The following is an 18,771-nucleotide window of genomic DNA, read 5'->3' on the forward strand; positions in this document are numbered from 1 at the left end:
GCAAAACTCATATTGCGATTCTATACTATGTTACAGAATTGCAGTTTGGGCTTTGTATATCAGAAAAAACATTTTTGCAGTTGAAAACACCGTATTTTGCGAATCTGGCCTTTTTGTGACCACAAAAATGCTTTGTACATCTAAACCTTAGTCTGGTATTTGCTGTTGTTCAAGGCAGGAAAATTAGCTCCTTTTCCCTGAACGCACCGTGCTTATAATCCTAGTGTATTTACTTCATAAATAGTGTCATGAGTGGAACCCTTCCTGTCACAGACTTGTTGTCTTGATTATTTGATCTGGATATAGAATACGAGGAAACATCAAACTTTTCCACCAAACATGCATTAAATTACATTTTTAGAGGGTAATTGTGACCTCACTACTTGATTGTAATAAAAACATGGCATATCTACTCTGCTGTAATAATGTATTACACTTGAGTTGCAGGTACGGCTCCTCCGCTAGGGCCGAGGAGAGTCGCCCAACGGCCAGCAGCAGCTGCTGCAAACCTTTTACTATAAAACTATAATAAACTATGTTTATTATTGTTTTATAGTAAAAGGGGCAGGGCCACGGGCTATGACAGGGACGGAGTGCACATCACTCCCCCTCAGGGCGCATGTATATTTGGCCGGACATCTCGGGCTGCACAGTGCCAAGTGGGAGAGAGCAGGCAAAGACTTTCTCTTTGACTCCCAGCCAGGGCACTCCAGCAAATCCGAACACTGCTGTCAAGCAGCCAGCAGCATGACAGTAGCATTTAGATTGGCTGCAGGGCAGGCTGGGAGCCTGTGCCTGCAGCTGCGGCAGAGGAGCAGCGTGGTGGTGGCGGCGACGGCAAGAAAGGTAAGTGTTTTTTTTTTTTATGAACTCCTCCACACACAGTGCCACGCCGCCCCGTCAAAGCGCCACAAGCTGCTCCTGTTGAGTTGTGAGGTCACAATGCCTGCTACCAGGGCCAGCAGTCAAAGTGAATGAAAGGTCAATGAACGGAGTAAGATCTGTTGCTTATAGAGGGGGAAAAGCTTTTCAGTTCTCTCCTTTTTTCTGAACTTCGATTTTCCCTTGGAAATTCACTTACAGTAGGTGCTAATGAGCTTTTTATAATGGGGCAGCATGTCAAAATGTCCATAGAAATATCATCTTACATGATATATGTTATTTAGTTAATTGGGGACATCATTCCATAATAGAGTGCTTATAATACTTTTCAAACTCCAGAGCTCGGTTGAGCAGCTGGAGTGTTGGGTGGCCACTTCATTATGTGCAGGCTTTTTATTCAACTAATTTATCCAACGCTTAGAACTCACTTCACATCCCTGAGTTCTCGGTTTAACATGTAAGCCGGAATGAATATCAATCTTTCTGTAACAAAATAATAATTTGACCCAAAAAGAATGCACTAAACATTGTTTACAAAACTATGGCCCATATGGAGAACATTTTCTATTCAAAGCTACAGACGATTTTTTACAGAGACTTACATGAAACGACTTAACATACAAGGTATTGACTACATATTTGTATGTTTGTTTTTACAGCATAGAGTCTACTTTTATTCGACGTAAATGCAAGCAATGACTGGATGCCCTTCATGGGAAGAGCATGAAATGAAGAACTGAAAAGTGTTGCATGAAGGGTGATGGTGAGTGAGACTAATTCATAGATTATTAGTATTTCTATTAATAAAAGTAATAATATTGCAAATCATCTTGAAGTAGTCTGTATTCCTTACCTATTTATGCACTAATGTAAAGAAAATATTGTAGTGCAGTGTTTTATTTAGGCATTGTTCTTCACATATATACTGTTCTATAGGACTGCAGTGCTTAATCTCTAAAAGAATGAGTGCAGGTGCCCAAAGGTCTGCCATGACCACTGCTATTACATGCCAGTGCCCCGAATACGAAAGCTGTGTAGATTTGAATCCACCTCATGCCTCTTTAATCCATTACCATAACTCTCTTTATCCCACTCCTCCAGGTTCTGCTTTCTCTGCTTTCCCTGTTTGAGACAGTTGTTTCATATTTCTCTATCTCTTTTTTCACCTTTGAGTGTTTTTCTCTATCTTGCTCTTAGGAAATGTACGATGAGGGAGAATAAGTGGCAGTCCCCAAAAATTACATCCGAGGGCCCCCACCAGCAACTGCCAGCTTAAATTAAGCACTGTAAGACTGTAAGTATTCCCATGGTGTTCCTCTCATTCAATGTGATCATCGTGAAGACTTCTTACAGTCATCATGGAAATCAGCTCCATGTAGAACACCATCCTCGGCCTCAGGCAAACAGGGCATTCGCCTGTTCCGGGGAGGATCACTGCACCAAGAGCATTTGGGGGAGATAGCCTGCCACAGAAGTAAGACTCTACCAGGTGAGGATGGCTTGCCCTTCGCAAAAAGTGTGACTGCTTTAGCCCACCTCTCCAAAAGGCACAGTTGTTAGCTTCTAATAATTAGTAGCAGACAATTTGTAGGAATATAAGTGCCAGTAATTTATTGGTTTGATTTCTTGATATTCCCCAACATTGTCATACTCCGCTGTGGCTTCTAATTAAAAAAAAAACCCTAGTAGCACAAGTCCTGTTGACTTGTGTGTGATGATTCAGAGGAAAGGGCGAGGGGAACCCAAAGATATAGCCTATTGTTCTATCACCATTTTTATCTCTTTCCTAAGGTAGATCCTTTCTAGGTGAGTTATGGGAGAGACTTCAAGAGACACTTGCCCGTTCCCTCCCTTCTGTATGCTAAGTTTGTATCTGTATTGCGTGGGTCTGTCAATACTGGTGAAGTATGAAGACTACAACAAATTCTTCTATCGTCGATAAATTTACTTAATTATTGCCTGGTAGTGCATTAATAGGGAATGTCTAAACTTTGGGGTCACCGCCTTTGCGAAATTTCTATTTTGTGGCTAGTTTTGCAGTCTTATATACTGATCCAGTTTGTGCTCTCCTTTTCCTCTTTTGGGTTTTACTTTTTTTGGGGGGGAAGACCCCTTTTTAACAAGAGTGTGTCCTGTAGTCCAAACCCCATGCTTCATGTAAACCAGAATGGCTCTGTCAGGATGCTTCCTTTCATTTCCCTATTTTCTCTCTACCACTATTCAGCCCGCATCCAGAGTCCCAGAATGCCTGTAAGAGAGAACTTGTCAGTATGCTTCCTCTCAGTTTCTCGTGGTCAGACAGGCACCTTTTGCCTATGTAACGTAGCGGATCTCTGAAATCCTACATTTGCTACATTACCCATCATCTAATGTATAATCTGCTGATTTAAAAAAATATATATTTGTAGCTCAAATGAATCAAAAGTTGCTAAAAATATGGCAACATGTGTTTACGCACAGTGAAAGGCCCTTCACAAATGTTAAATGATCATGATCTTTCAGTTGCTTATTTCTGTACTTAGTAGTTGAACTGGTACTAATGAGGTGAAATATTTGACCAGATAATATTACAATGTGTGCAAATTCCAAACTAATGAGATAATGCCATCCTAAAATGAGCCACATAATGCCGGATAATTTACCTTTTACTGACACATAATTTTGTCAACCCTAACGCATAATTTGGTGTTCGTCTGCTGCACAATTACGGTGGGCCTGCATATATCCCCTTCCTTTTAGTTACTGGCTCATCCCCCTGACTATCCTTCGTAGCTTCATAGACTGTGCTGGGATTGGACTTGATTGGAAAAGTCCCAAACACCTGAGAAGAGATTTCTGCCTGTGAAATTCCTGGGTAGGAGATGAACCCGTAATGGCTGTCTGCTTAGAGAGTTCCTGCAATGGAGGCGTTGGGTGTAACATTCTTGTGTTTTCCTGTGTAATGACTGTGGTAGGTCCCCTGACTCACTGTACTCCTCTGCTATCCCCCTACTGGGTTCTACTTTCGCGCAGTCTGCAAGTGTGGCAGGGGTAGACAACTATCTGCATTGAAGACGAGGTTTGCATAACCTTTCCTTATGTGCTATCCCCTCACCTATGGACTCTGCCAAAGAGTGGAGTGTGCTTTTAGGTGGACCATGTTTGCGCACATTGTAGAATATGCATGACAAATATATATATGGCCGAAATCTGCAGGAAAACGTGAAAATAATTTATTTATCTCGTTATAGAGCTGAAATGGCCTGTTGTACAATAATACACTTGAAGTATACTGCATTTTTGTATAGAAGGAGCACACCATTAGTAAGAGGTTGGAGCAATGCACCCTTTTTAGCATAGCAATATGGAGTTCTAATGGGGCTCTTACTTCGTTAGATCAGCGGGATTTTTTCTTGTGCTGGTCGCACAAAATATACTAATTTAACATATTGAGTCACATGGAGACCCATCTATTTTCAAAGCAAACTAATTTCAACTAATTGATAAAAAGATGTGCTGGCAGAGCACTAGCCCACATCAATTGTGGTTTCAATTCGTTTATGTCACCAAGGTGCAGTGTGAGTGGGTGCGAAAGTTCTCACATCAACATTCCTTGGCCGCACGGAGACCAGAAACAAGTTTGGCAGCCTGGGGAAGCTTTTGCCAACATGTCATTTTGAGAGGCAAGCAATTAGTTAAGGTGGATATGAAAAATATTTTTAAATGACTACCGGCCCAATAGGCTTGACAATTTGTCAGTATCTTCTCAAAGATACATTGAAAGACAAAATGACAAACAGTCCTATGAAATGACCATAAATCATTTTGTTACATAATCTATCTGAATACAACTGAGGGATGTGGCACTATTTCTCTGTGGACCTGCTTAGGGGAGTCCCTGGGAGATTAGTTTACGGGGATCCAAATATAACCAAAGAAACGGTTTACTGATGTGCTGGACCCACCATAGCAGACCCAAATGGATTTCCAACCACTCCTCCCCAACACTTGACTCTCTCAGGGTAGTTGAGCAGAGCAGTCTTATGCTAGAAACTGAGAACACAGTGCAACAAACACATGCCAATTAATAAATAAACCACGGTCAGTGTTTTAGTTTTTGAAAGAAGATAATTACTTTATTACACACAAAGCTAAATGTTACACATATTATGAAGATGAATGCGGACAACCAGACATCCCTTACACCTTTAAGTACAAATATCTTTATATTGCCTAGGTGCTGAACGCTATATTTCAATCAAAGCCAATGTAATGCCAATATATTTTCTTTAGACCTAGCAGAACCTAGACCTGTGAACCCGAATTTGGATCAGCAGACCCCGGCAATCAAGTGTGGATGTGCGCAGTCATTTATTTTCAGTTATGGTACAGAGGTCACATGCTACAATTACTGTTACCTCAAATGAAAAGGAAGAAGTGTATCTAGATACCACTCGGACAATGTTCAAGCCCGGGCATGAGACAGAGTCATCCTCAAGGCCTTGTCGAGGCACCCAAGAATGTGTTGGTTCGGCCAGGTAGAACAGATGCTCATCACAAGATACTGTAGGCAACAGTCCATTGCATGGTCTAAATATAGTGATGATAAATGTTTGTCCTGCACTTCTCTCAAGCAGACTGTCCTCTGTAGGGTGCAGTTGAGAAACCCTTTTTCCCAGCAGGTAGGCTAGTCCTTTCTCCAGGCAGCCGAGCAGAATGCAAGAATGTTGACCCAAGCCTAATCCCCTGCTATGTAGGAATCCTGTGATCAGCAGACTCTGGCTCTGGAACACAATAATTTTCCCAGCAGGCAGGCTAGTCCTTTCTCCAGGCAGCTGAGCAGAACACAATAGCATAGCTTCTTCTTTGGACAGTGAGGGATCCTGGAAAACATACTTGCTCCCGGTAGAGCAGTTTTTATCCACAGGGCTGACCAGTTAGAGTTTGTGCATTTTCAGATGTTATATGTCTTGCTTAGCAAGAAGCCTTCCTCAGCTGGTCCTAATAATTTTACATATGGCTGTATCTGTGCCCAGTCAGAAGACATAGGGTCAGATGTACCAATATTCAATTTTGTCTTTACTAAATAGCAACTCCATAGAAATCGTTATTTAGGAATGCAAAATGACATGTATGTAAATACTGATTTCCTAATAGCGATTCCTACAAAGTAGGAATCGCTATTGGGAAATCGTAATTAGGCAACGCCATTTGTTTCAATGAGCTGTTTTAACAGGAAATCGCTATTTATGGAAGGGAAATGCAAAACCAAAGGTGGCTGTGATGGCCCCCCAAAAAAGTGGTTCACATGTAGAAAACACATATGCCCTAGGGGCATGTGTGTGCTCTGTTGCACTTAAAAAAACAAAGATCTTTGGGTGTTTTTTTCAAATTGCACATGGTTACCACTGACTTTGAGTTGATGCCCATTTTGCATTTAGGAAATACTTTGTACATGTAGTTTGGAAATCGCAAATAGGAAATCCCTATTTGCAATTTCCAGAGGGCTTTGTACATCTGAAAAGCCTATTTAGCATTTCTTAATGGTGCGAAATAGCGATTTGGAATGTGAAGAAATGCTAAAGGACTTTGTACATGTGGCTCCAAATCTCTTGGGCAGATTCAGGCAACCTTTTTTGATGATGTGGCTTGGATATTAGAGGTGGTAGAGTTGAGGTGGTAGAGGTGGTAGAGTTGAGAGTGCTCTTACAGGGGAACGGCTGGCCAAAGTACAAAGGGAAAAATGTTACAACCCCATATACGGAACACTGAATCCCTCTACTGTAGCAGCCTGGGGTTGGAAAGGAATTCAAAGTTGCTGTTCAGAAGAGATCTCAATAGCCTAATACAAAGCTCTCCCCCATTTTGTGTTGCCAGACACATACAGTAAATCTAAAATAGAGTCCTGTTGTACTTAGGCAAACAAGCACACAAGACTCAGACTCATTCAATTCCGTTCACGCAAGGCACATAGTTCTGTCACTTATAGCCCACATAGATAGGCATGAAAACCTCCAGTGAACATCTTTTGAAAAGGGGAGGAGTGTACGTATTTGCCCCGAAGGAGATGGGTAAAAATGTGTGCCTCTTCTCTACGAAGTATGCTGCCATCATCACCATTCTCACAAAGCTCTAGCAGAAAGGGCAGCATTTAGTCTCTGAAAAATAGGTGATTTTGTCCCTGTATCCCTAAAGCCTTGATATGTGGTATCACACAATGTAGCTTTGAGTCCCCATCAGGAAACCACGTGATTGTGGGGGGACATTGAGTGAAAAATAGAAATTCCCATGAAACCTAGAAAAACAACATAGGGTAGTAGTGCACACTCTAGCACCATGCTGGCAACATTACCATCCCAACAGAGCAAAGTAATCTTGTGACAGAACTCCCAATCCACCTATGAAGTGTCCTAGTTTAAGTGACCTTAAACGTGATACACTAGGGAACCTTACAATTCTATTCCATTTACCAGCCTGTCAAACCAGTTCCTAAATTGAGTTAAAATAAACTTCTCATGTACGACCTTAATGAACCCTTTCACATTTTCATTAACAAAATCTCATTCCTGCTATTCCAATTAGCACCCAGGGCCCTCAGGATACCATCTTTTTTCCTATCTGAATGTTAATGTTACCCATTAGGGGATGATCCAAATGTACCAATTTTGAACAGTGTAAATACTATGTGCAGTATATGTACAGTAATTCGGAAGATCAGACGATCCCTCTCTTACCAGTGGAGAACTCTGTCTTCCTTTCTTGTGTCCCGAATGATATGATTGAATGTTTGTCTTTAAAAAATGTCTAATTAAGTGAATTGCCTTACCTTGCAGTCTGCATTAATATTAACTGTTGGAGCAGCCATTGTGTGACTTTTTGGGTGTGCAGGTCTATCATACATAGGTGACTCCACTCTCTAGGAAGGCAACCTCTAGCTAAAAACAATTTTTGAAGAAGCACCTTTTGCTCATTCCCCAAGCTTGACCACTGACATAGCATATATGGGATTACAACTGAAAGACCACTGGGAAAGAGAGAAGATCATGTGAACAGGGTTGAAGGAGGAGAATCAGAGTAAGGAAGATTACTTCCTATTAATTCCAGCATTAGCTCCTCATCCCTTTGCTAATCACTGGTTTGTTCCACATCCTTACCTCATTGAAGATGTATCATATACAAATGACTATGTCAATTTCGGTGATCAAACACAAGTACAGCACAAGCACTCTACTAGCTCAAATGCTCCCCACAATAAAACAAATGGCCGAATTGGATGAAATACAATTCATTGTTTGCAGCCCTGGAAGAGGACCCCAGAATCATTCTTACAAGACCCATTGCAAGCCCTGTTCCAGTTTCTAGAAGGATGCCGTTGGCAATGTCATGAGCCTAAAGAATGACCTTCAAACATCAGAGAGATATAACTATGGAAGGTCCATGGCAGATCATTGGCCATCATCAGTTCGAACTGTCATGATGATTTCCATAGAGAGATCGCACTCTTTGTGAACCAGGGCTTTACTTGGTCCAACTTCAAGGAAAAGTCAAGGATTGACTAAGTATGGAAAGCACTCTCAAATTTGATTTTGTCGACATAGTAGGCTAAAGAATAAGTGGGCATAAAGGCTGCATCAATTCCTCATTAAAATGTCCATCCTTTAGTCTGTTTGTCAACCTGCCTGCCTCTCTGCTTGTTTATTGGCTACCTCTATTCCTGTTGCTTAGGACTGTAGTCATATTTGTCTGTGTCACCATTTGTATGGTGTCCTCCATAACAGAGTTTCTGGCTTTCACTTACTTACTTGCCATCTCTCTAACAGTCTATCATGGCCTCTAACTCTCCATCTGTCCCTGTTTCTTCACACTCTTTGTTCCATCTCCTTTATTCTTACCTCATCCTCTATCTTGCAGACATTTTTCCTTCTACTGGTACTTTTCTCTCCTGCTTCCTCCTTGCTGACAAGACAGCTAAGGTCAACTACTCACCACGTGCAATTTAAAAAAAAATATTGCAATCATAGGGATCCTTTTTATACCTTCTCCTATTCCCTGCTTTTTACTATCCTGTCAACTCTAACATCACGAGACCAACAAAACATAACATGTATGCATGGATGTCATTTAGGGATCACCAGGGGTTGCAGCTGCAATCCTGGCTTGCCCCTTGCTACCCCTGGCACTGGCCTTGTTACTCCAGGCCTCAGAGGTGGCAAAATCAGTGCCAAGAACACTGAGGCTGCTCCACATTCCATATTTCTCACCACGTTTTACTTTACACTAATAGTAAATAATATTCTGTTATTCACTATTACTCTAATAAAACATGGAGCACATTTAGCTGGCACAGCAACTTTGGTGACAGCTGTAGTAAGTAAAAATATTTTTAAATGAAATGTATTTTGTGTGCTTGTGAGTTAGATTGTGTTTATGTGAGATAAGACCATGTGTGTGACCATGTATATGCATATATAAGCATGTGTGTGTGAGTGAAAGTGAGTGAGAGTCAGTGACAGGCAGTGAGTGAGATTGTGTGAAATTGAGGCCCAAACTTAATATGCTTTGACACAAAGGCAATGCTGCCCTGAAGGTGCTGTGCTGTCTTATGTCATAGGGAAAGAACAAATGCACCACATCCACTGAGATATGGTGTATTGTTTCTCTCCTTGTGCAATGGTGTACTTTAGGCAGCAATGCGCCAACCACACACCCTTGTGCCATAGCGCTAGGGTGTGAGTGTTTTTTGAAACATAGGTTTTATATTGGATGGAGTATATCCCAGTACAAAATTATGATTTGTCTTTTCCCATTTTGTATGTGTGAAATACAATGCAGAACAGATGCAAAGTTGGAAAATGAGGACAAATTAAAATAATTCTTCTAGTTTTGAGCAGTCATAAGATTGTGGTGCAAATTCCTCTCTACCACTGTTTGTAGAAATTCATTTGCATCAAAACCCCTAGGTGATTGCATGGGAATGCCCATGCACCATCAATGGAACAACCATTTGATGCAAAATAGCACGAAGCAGTGCAGAGCACAATTTTGCATTACTTTGGGATACTATCCAATGCAAATCAGGATGTGCTTTGGAGAGTGAATCCCACCCTAACACTTTTCACCTGGTCTGCATCACAAAAGGGATGCATACATGGTGCAAAGTGTTAGCAAACCTGGGCCTTAGTGTTGGTAAGTATGAGTGAGAGTAAGAGCAAATGCAAGTGAATGAGACTGAATAAGAATTAGTGTAAGAGAGTGAAAGAGAGTGTGAGTGTGATGTTGGGGTAATGTGACGTGCCTTCCTGAAAATAATCTGGGTCAAGGTCATATGATGTCACTTCATGTGATGTTGTTAATGTCAAAGGGTCTGTGATGTCACTTCCGCTAACCCTGGCATTTTGGTGAATTGATGTCCATGCATGTATGTCTATATTCATGGATACCTATAATTCTCTGTGGTATGATGACTGCTTGTTGATCTACGGGACTGGGTGGATGTGGGTGTCCATTTAGGTTGATCAGTGTGTACATCTAGTTATTGTTCTGTCTGTAAGACTCTGATCTATGTCAATGTATGTGTTTGTGTGTGTGTATGCGCTACCAAATGTCAAAACTATTTTGCTTTGCTAATAGTTGCTTTAATATCCTGGCTGTTTTTACTGTTACTAGACACTCCATATTTTGACAGTTAAGGACATTGAGGTGAAGAGGAATTAAATGTTCCCACAATTCTTATCCATTTGGGAAACCTAGATTATAACTAAGGTCACTGGTTACAAATTAGGCACCTTTGCCTCAGGACTCCATTTCTTCCAAAGTATGGCGATTGTTGCGAATCATGCAAACCGAGGGATTGTGAAATGTTTGTTATTGTGTTTCTTTTTCTGCTGCACTCGTCAGTGTCTTCAACACATTTGTGAGCTGGAAAGGTTCTTGTTCATAAAACTCCTATTGCACAAGTCCTGCCAGCCCTTTTAGACCAGAGAGGTAGTGCTAAAACGGATGGTTTAGTACCTTGGCAATTAAGGAGTGGAGCATAAGTTGCCCCAAATCTTTTGAGTGCATGGATAAATACAATCAGGTTCACCTGATTTTAAACTGGGCTGCCATACAAGAGAACAAAAGTTTATAGCATGTGCAAAATCAATATAATTACTCTTTGCACATGCTATTCCTTATCCAGTGATGCCTATGTGTAAAGGTGCTCATAACGGCAGGCCAAGCACAAATTTTATTTGAGCCGAGGTTACTTGCGCCAATAACTCCAGCTGACCCAAATATACAGTCAGTTGAACAAACCTTTTTCCTGGTTGCAAACAGGGCGATTCTCAGAAAAGAACACAAAAAAGGAACCAAACACAAATAGCGCTTCAGTGACCTGTACCGAATGGCAATTCAGGTTTGCGATTCGATGTTAGGAAGGAGAGTGTTGAGGGCGTCCATTCCTAATACCAAATTGCAGTGGTATGCATGAATGTTTTGCGACCAAAATGCGGTCACAAAGCATTTGCTTTTTACCATCAAATTTAATTTGGTGGTAGCCCATTCACAAATGGAAAGGGTTCCCCAAGGGATCCCTTCTCCTTTAAGAATGCTTGTAAAAATCTTTTTTTAAGATCAGACAGTCGTCCCATGAACAGGAAACTATTCATGTTTTTAAAATACATCCCTTTTTCCTTCAAGGTGAACGGGAAGTATTAAAAAAAATGGCTTTATTTAAAAGCAATCACAGACATGGTGATCTGCTGACCCCAGCAGGCCGCCATCCATGTGATTTTGGCGATTCACAATGTGTCACAAACCAAGACCTACCTCATTCATAATCATGAGCTAGGTCAATTTGCGATCCACTGGGAATCACAAATGAAACTCAAAAGCGTTTCATACATTTGGAATTTCAATTTCCTAATTGCAATTCGCAGGAAAACGCAATTAGGAACTCGCTATTTCAAACTTGCATACATGTTGTCAATAATCTTGAAGACTTTTATTTACTAAATATAATAAATACAGACGCAAGTATCGGTTCTATTTGTGACATAGTCTTGTATTTATTCCTGCTCTCCTTTCTCTTGTAGCTCCCTCTTATCTAGTTTTGGAATTATGAGTATTTATTGGGAAGGACGACGACTCTGGTCAGTCAGAAGAGGATATTTTCTAATGAAAACACCATTGAGCGCTGCTTATGTTTTACCCGAGACAGCAAGGAAGTTTTTTTCTTAATCACACTATTGCCTATTCTATAGAAGGAGCATAACCACAGCCTAGTACACTCTATTTTATAATACAAATCCACGTTCAAAAAATTAACATACGTAAAGCAGAGGCATGATGTATGTAATTAGACTTGTTTCCGTAAACTCTGTTTGTCTCGCCTTATCATGTTCTATTTTCGTGTTGCTGACACTGTTGTTCTGATGTATGGATTTTTTTTTACTAAGAATGGAAGCTGCAATTTTTTAAATGTTATCTATGATGGATAAGTCGAAAGGCCAACTTATCGGACAGTTGGTTCGTTGAATTTTGATCATCAATGATGCATACAGCTTTATATAGAACACAGTCTTGCCTTCCATATAACTCACAGGAATGTACACCTCTGCAGATAATGCAAGATGATAGGTACAGCATTGTATGTGTGGGGTCCCAAAATGCACATTATCTTTCTCTATACTAAAAAAGAAAGCTGGAATCGTGGACAGGAGTGCGAAAATTGGAACTTATTGCAGTAGACATTTCTCACTGAGTTATATGCAAATATCAAAGTAGGACCTTTTTATAAACTCTTTCCAATATTCCGGTCTGTATTTTTTACTTCCTTTAAATCTTTCTCGAGAAAGAAATTATAGAATCCACATTTAAGTTATACAATATTGAAATTATTTAACTGGTAAAGGTGGAATCGTGTAAAGACTGAGTGCGTTTTGGTTGTACTCACACATACACTAGGAACAATCTGGGGACTTCTTACTTACATAATGCAATAGGTTGATTTGCTTAAGGCAATCCACATCCATGGCTTCAGACTTTTGATCAGAGCAGGGTGTGATACCAGTGCTTTGTAAACCATTAGATGGGACCATTGTGTTCTGTCTAGCGTGAAATAAGTAACCATTATACACGTTTGCAATATTAATTACACTAGGGATTGTGAAAACAGTTCCAGGTAAGGTACTCCCATGTACTTCCTCAACCTGGTTGTCGTGACATCCTAAATTGATTCCATCCTTTGTACAACTTCCTTGTTGGCTTCTTTTCTCTAACTTCTTTATGTTTTCTCTACCTCTGCACGGTTTATCACACATTCCAAAAAAAGGTAAAAATACTGGAATGAAAACAAGACCATGAAGGGCCCCGAACGTAATTACCAGAAACATAATCTTGAAAAACGATTTGAAGATGTAGCTTTCCGCTGCAGACAAGGCAACTACGCCTAGGATGGTCGAAAGAGCTGCTTGTAGGATTGGGTAGCCCAGGAGATGCAATGCATTACTGACCCTTTTATTGGCATCTGGATCCTTATTGGTGACAAACGCATATGAAATATGCGCTGAGAAGTCAATTGAAAACCCAATGCAAATGACAAGGTTGATCATGGATACTGAATCTAAATTGACATTCCAGAAAGCCATGAAACCGGTCACTCCAACTATTATGGAAGCAATTGCAAAGGTCACCCATAGAGAACAGAGTGGGTTGGGAATTAATAATAGTGATATCACCAGCATGACTCCAGTAGCAACAGCAATATTTTGAATAGTATTTTGAATAATCGCGTCATACTGCTCTAAGAATATAAATATTGGGTGATATACAAGTAATGGAATTGTACATGCTTTTGCTGTTTCCCTTAGCTCCTTCAACATTTTGTGTGCATCTGCTACAGCGCTCACATTAACTGTCTGAATAAAGAAACGTGCCGCCTCTATCTGATCATTTTGGATAACAACATCATTCTTGTAGCGTGGAACTAATTGGAGAAAGGAGGTGACATGGTTCATAAATGTAGTCTTGTTATCCAAATTTAAGGATATGTTGAACAAGTACTGGCTATAGTCTTGCAACCATGACTCAGAGAGCCTTCTGTCAATGGAAGAAGAGCTCTCCAAGCGTTGCACACATTTCTCTATTCTGGTACGAATCATTGGGTCCCAGTATGATATTGCTTTCGTCACAGTTACCATAACCTTTGGACCATACTTTGAGAAATATAAATCCTCACTGTGATAGTATTGAGTAACATATGAGGCCTCGCTGGCCAGATTTCGAAGGCTGGTGCCTTCCTGAAGCTGAAAGCACCCATAGACACTAACAGCCAAGTACCCACAATAAACCACAAAGACAAACATCTTGGTCCAGGATTGGGTAAGAAAAGGTCCATAATGCTGAAACAATGTAGTAATTGGATGTTCTTCCTCGGCCCCAGTAGTCCTATCAAAGGATCCTCCCTCACAGCAAAGGAAGGGAACAGAGGAATGATCAGGCTGAGCAATGTCCTTCACTTCAATGCACACCAGCCAGTGTCTGTTGTCTTCTTCACGTTTTCCATTAAGAGCCAACACAGCTCCAAAGAAGGTGATGCTGTATAGAAAACAAAATAAGACAGCAGTTCCAGTATAAATGCAAAATGACTGCACAGAAGAAAATTGGGTCATAATCCCAATATAGAAAGCCAAAACATCGGTCATTGTTGTGATTGTAATGGATACAGCTGCTGCAGCATACGTGTCAGCCAATCGATCTTCAACGTTTCTACTGACTTTAGTTTGCTGCCAACAGGAAATCATGAGGAACATGTTATCAACACCAACCCCTGAATCAAGAACAAGAAATAAAGAATTACAACACATGTAACAATATTTTTAATAAGCACAAAATATCTTCATGTAATGTGTTCAATAATAATACCATCACAAAGTCACGTCCTGCTATATGCTAATTCTGAACATAGTCAACAATCAAAACCATTGTTATGTCAATGGGCATTCAGCAGGACAATCATGCATTTAAAACTGCTGTGCATTTAAAACCAACATTTTGGTGCAGCGACACACAAGGCTGTTCAACAAATATGAATCTTAAATTCAGATTAGTGATATCACCAGTTTTGTTTGGGTTTGGTTGGATCAAACTCACTAAAATTTATGATCAAAGATCACACCAAACAGTTGTCAAGCTTTTACAGAGATTGCTCACTACAAAACATAATAATCATGTCTGGGCAGAATTTCGATTATGCAGCATTAATTGTAGTATTTTATGTAGTTCTGCATTCATCTTTGATGCTGAATTACTGATAACTACAGGATTACTTCTCCTTGCATAATTAAAACTAATTTTGGGAGAAAAATCCTACTGTGAGATCACATCTAGTAAATGTGTGGAAGCAGAGAAATTACTGATAAAATGCTGAGTCGTTACGTAATTATACTTACCGATTAATGTGTGAATTAGTTAGATAATAATATTATGTATACCAAAATGTGACTAACTAAATGGCCATCATCATATGTAAGGCCCATATTTTGTCCATGCTGACTTAAGCTGATGGAATTATTCTGTCTTTACATGAGAGTGTGTTTCTTAACTAAAACAAATAGTAGAAATAGTAGAAATAAATGTGTATTTAGTGGCCTTTGCTAGACTGAAGTAGAAGCAGATGCAAGGTCATTGTGTAATGCAAGCCGTATAAAATGTTTTTAATGTGTTCCATAGCTTGACTGACTTCATTGTTTAAAGATATGTTTCTAATGTGCAAAGGAATGGTGAAGTAACATATTTTGTAATCGTTCTTCCTATGACTTCGTATTTTTGGTTCAGTAGAAACAAAGGATCCACAGGTGAGGTGCAAGAAGAGGAAGTATAGAATATAAAATGTTTTAGTTTAGAGTTCGTCAATGGAATAACAGCAAATAGAAGAGCTTGGAGTAAACTAATTGTAAAAATATCTGTTAATGTTCTGATTGGTCATAACTTTCTCACCTCATGCTTTATCGAATCATTTTCATTTAACAAGTTTTATTTAATACTCAGCCACCATTGTTTCGTGGGTCATTCTTGGGACCATTCTACTTTGGGGTTCTCGTGTATCCTGGGACCTAGAGATTCTATTGCTTATGAAGAATTTATGCTTAGATGGTTTAGCGTATCTTATAGTTCAAAATTCTAAACCATTACCACTGTCCCTATTCTGTTTCTATCCTGATGTTGGTGTCAGATGTTGTTTTGCCACTGTCGAAGCAGACATTGTTGCTGATAACTAATATTTTAGTAATGTATAAATGTGAATTGTTATTTGTCTTTTGTTTTTCAGGTACCAGCTGCAATTGTTTATTTACTGCTGCATATTTTTGATACTACCCTAGTTAGATGTTTTCTAAATTTGCGTTACTAAAACTTTTACATGAAGCCAAACATGACAATGCTAAATAGTGGTTAGTGAGGGAGGCGTTACTCACATGCTCATGATTTGTCTTTGATATTTTCTTATCATTACTCAGATGTATTCAATTTCTCTTGCTCAGATTCTATTACTATGGTTTTGTGTTATAACCATAGAGATAATTTGTCTTTTTGCATTGATTAAACTCAGATATATCCGGCGTTCGATTCAGCCTTTATTGTTTCTCTATATGTTTCTCTATATGTATCATTTGTGTTTGCGAATTATTTTTGTGACCGTAGCATTGTTCATATAGGGAAATAAATGATTAACTGCTTAATGAACTGGTGTGGTTATTGAGGTTGAACTGATTTCCATATGTTATTTGTGATGATTATGACGTATTTCAAATGACATTTTCTCAAAACAGATTTGGTTTGGTTCATCGACCTAGTGTGTGAAATCCACTATTCAGTCTAAAATATACTGAGGATTTCTCTGCGTTAACAAATACAAGGGGCTGCCTGTGCTCACTCTTCTTGTTCTGCTGCATTTAGTGCTATTCCTTAGTGCAAAATGCATCTTCCTACCTATTTTGGACATGAGAGGGCATTTTTTCACCAAGAAATAGCACTGAATACAGAATTACTCTTCTCATATAATTCAAGTGTAATCTTGCTGAATTCTTAGGTAATTCTACGTGATTACAGGAAATTCCGTGAGTTACACCTACCCCTAATCATAAAATTATTTTAGCTTATTTATCCTGGTCCAGTACAAATTTTCTTCATGATAGATGACTGGAGGGATATCCTTTCCATGGCGATCCAGCAAGTGATAATGCACATGTAGTGATCTATCTTTTTTGTATTGGAAAGGCAGTACTCTATGGGTAGAGTGAGCAGCAGTGGTGAAGTATCAATAATTGCTAGAGGTCCACTGAAGTGAAAAAGTGGGGTATTGTCCTTTAATGCATATACGTGTTTTTCATTGATGATGGACTCCTTAAGAACATTCTAATCACTAGATCCAATACATATAAGCAACGTCAGCACGGTCATTATAACCATAATTAGCTAAATCATATTTTTTCTCCTCTCCATCCACACTTGCATATTTGTCCTTGATTTTCTATTTGCAGTTGAATTTCCTTTTGGATCTTTTCATGGATAACTTTGCTATGCTATTGCCTCTTCCCTGGTGTCAGAAAGAGTTTAGTGCCATCCGTACAGGGATTGTGAGGTCCTAATTGTGAGTCTTTGGGAGTCACAGTTAGGAAATCACAATTCCTAATGTGTAAAAATTTACAAGATGGTGATTACTTATTTATTGAAACTTTATTTCTTCCATTCAAATTATTTCTAAAAGGCAACACTCATCTCCACAGGTATACCATGGCTCTAGATCACTTTAAACCCTATAGCCAATTCACGTGCATTTATAAGGGAAATATCAAAAACTTTAATCTGTTCCTGAACCTGGCATGGTAAAAAGTAAGATGAAGATCAGCAGGGAGCAAGTTCTAATGAGCAGTTGCTAGATGAGTGAAAGAGTGACCACTCATTCTGTTTTTTAACATGTTTGGCTTGACCAGTGCTAATTTGGCTCAGCGCAGAGCTCGTGCAGGCATATAGAAATCCACTCGGCTACATAAGATGGCTGAGCCAGTATCCGAAAGTGCTTTGTGGACATGCCATAACAGCTTAAATTTAGCTCTCCTGCTGACTGACAGCCAGTGAAGAGTATTTAAGCAGAGTGATGCTGAGCTGTTTTGGCTGCTAATACAGATGAGTCTAGCTGCTGTGTTTGGATAGCCTATAGCCAAGTGAATAGAAAATATGCCATTCCCAGATATAGGGCATTGCCATAATCCAGTCTGCAAAGAGATGCATGCCGGATCACTGACTTTAAAGAGAGTACATCACACAGCTCATATCCTCAAGATCACATAAAACATCACACTATTGAGAAAGGTAAAGTCTGTCTTGGAACACCTGGAATTCTCACTTGAGACCAAAAGGAATGGTCCTCGTAACCCAACATGTACCTTCGAATAATAGAATAATAGTGCTTCTCACTTCACACATGGGTGATGGATATGTATATATATATATATATATATATATATATATATATATATATATATATACACACATTAATAGATGTGTGTGTGTGTGTATATATATATATATATATATACACATATATATATATATATATATATATATAGATATATATATATGTATATATATATATAAAATAGTACATCCTCTGGAATTAATCTGTGAATTCTGAATATAATATTGTCTCCAATACAAACAAAATGTCTTATCTGCAATAAGAGTCTCAAATAAAACAGGATCTATGTCAACACTACTAAGGAATCTGAATTGCTGGATTATGGGTTCATTACTAAGGCCCTCATTCTGACCCTGGCGGTCGGTGATAAAGCGGCGGCCAACCCGCCAACAGGCCGGCGGTCCAAAATATGCAATTCTGACCCTGGCGGGAACCGCCAACACAGCCCGCCA

The 18,771-nt window shown here is 39.5% G+C and overlaps 1 protein-coding gene across 1 annotated transcript in view; it reads right to left on the reverse strand.

Moving 5' to 3' along the window:
- Window positions 1-18,771, reverse strand: part of LOC138262452 (patched domain-containing protein 3-like) — a 257,050-nt gene that overhangs the window by 36,406 nt on the left and 201,873 nt on the right. The window contains exon 4 of the mRNA XM_069212345.1: window positions 13,142-14,671. Within this exon, the coding sequence (XP_069068446.1) occupies window positions 13,142-14,671 (1,530 nt within the window). The remainder of the gene's footprint in view (window positions 1-13,141; window positions 14,672-18,771) is intronic.

Source organism: Pleurodeles waltl, chromosome 10 (assembly GCF_031143425.1).
Source record: "Pleurodeles waltl isolate 20211129_DDA chromosome 10, aPleWal1.hap1.20221129, whole genome shotgun sequence".
NCBI lineage: Eukaryota > Metazoa > Chordata > Amphibia > Caudata > Salamandridae > Pleurodeles > Pleurodeles waltl.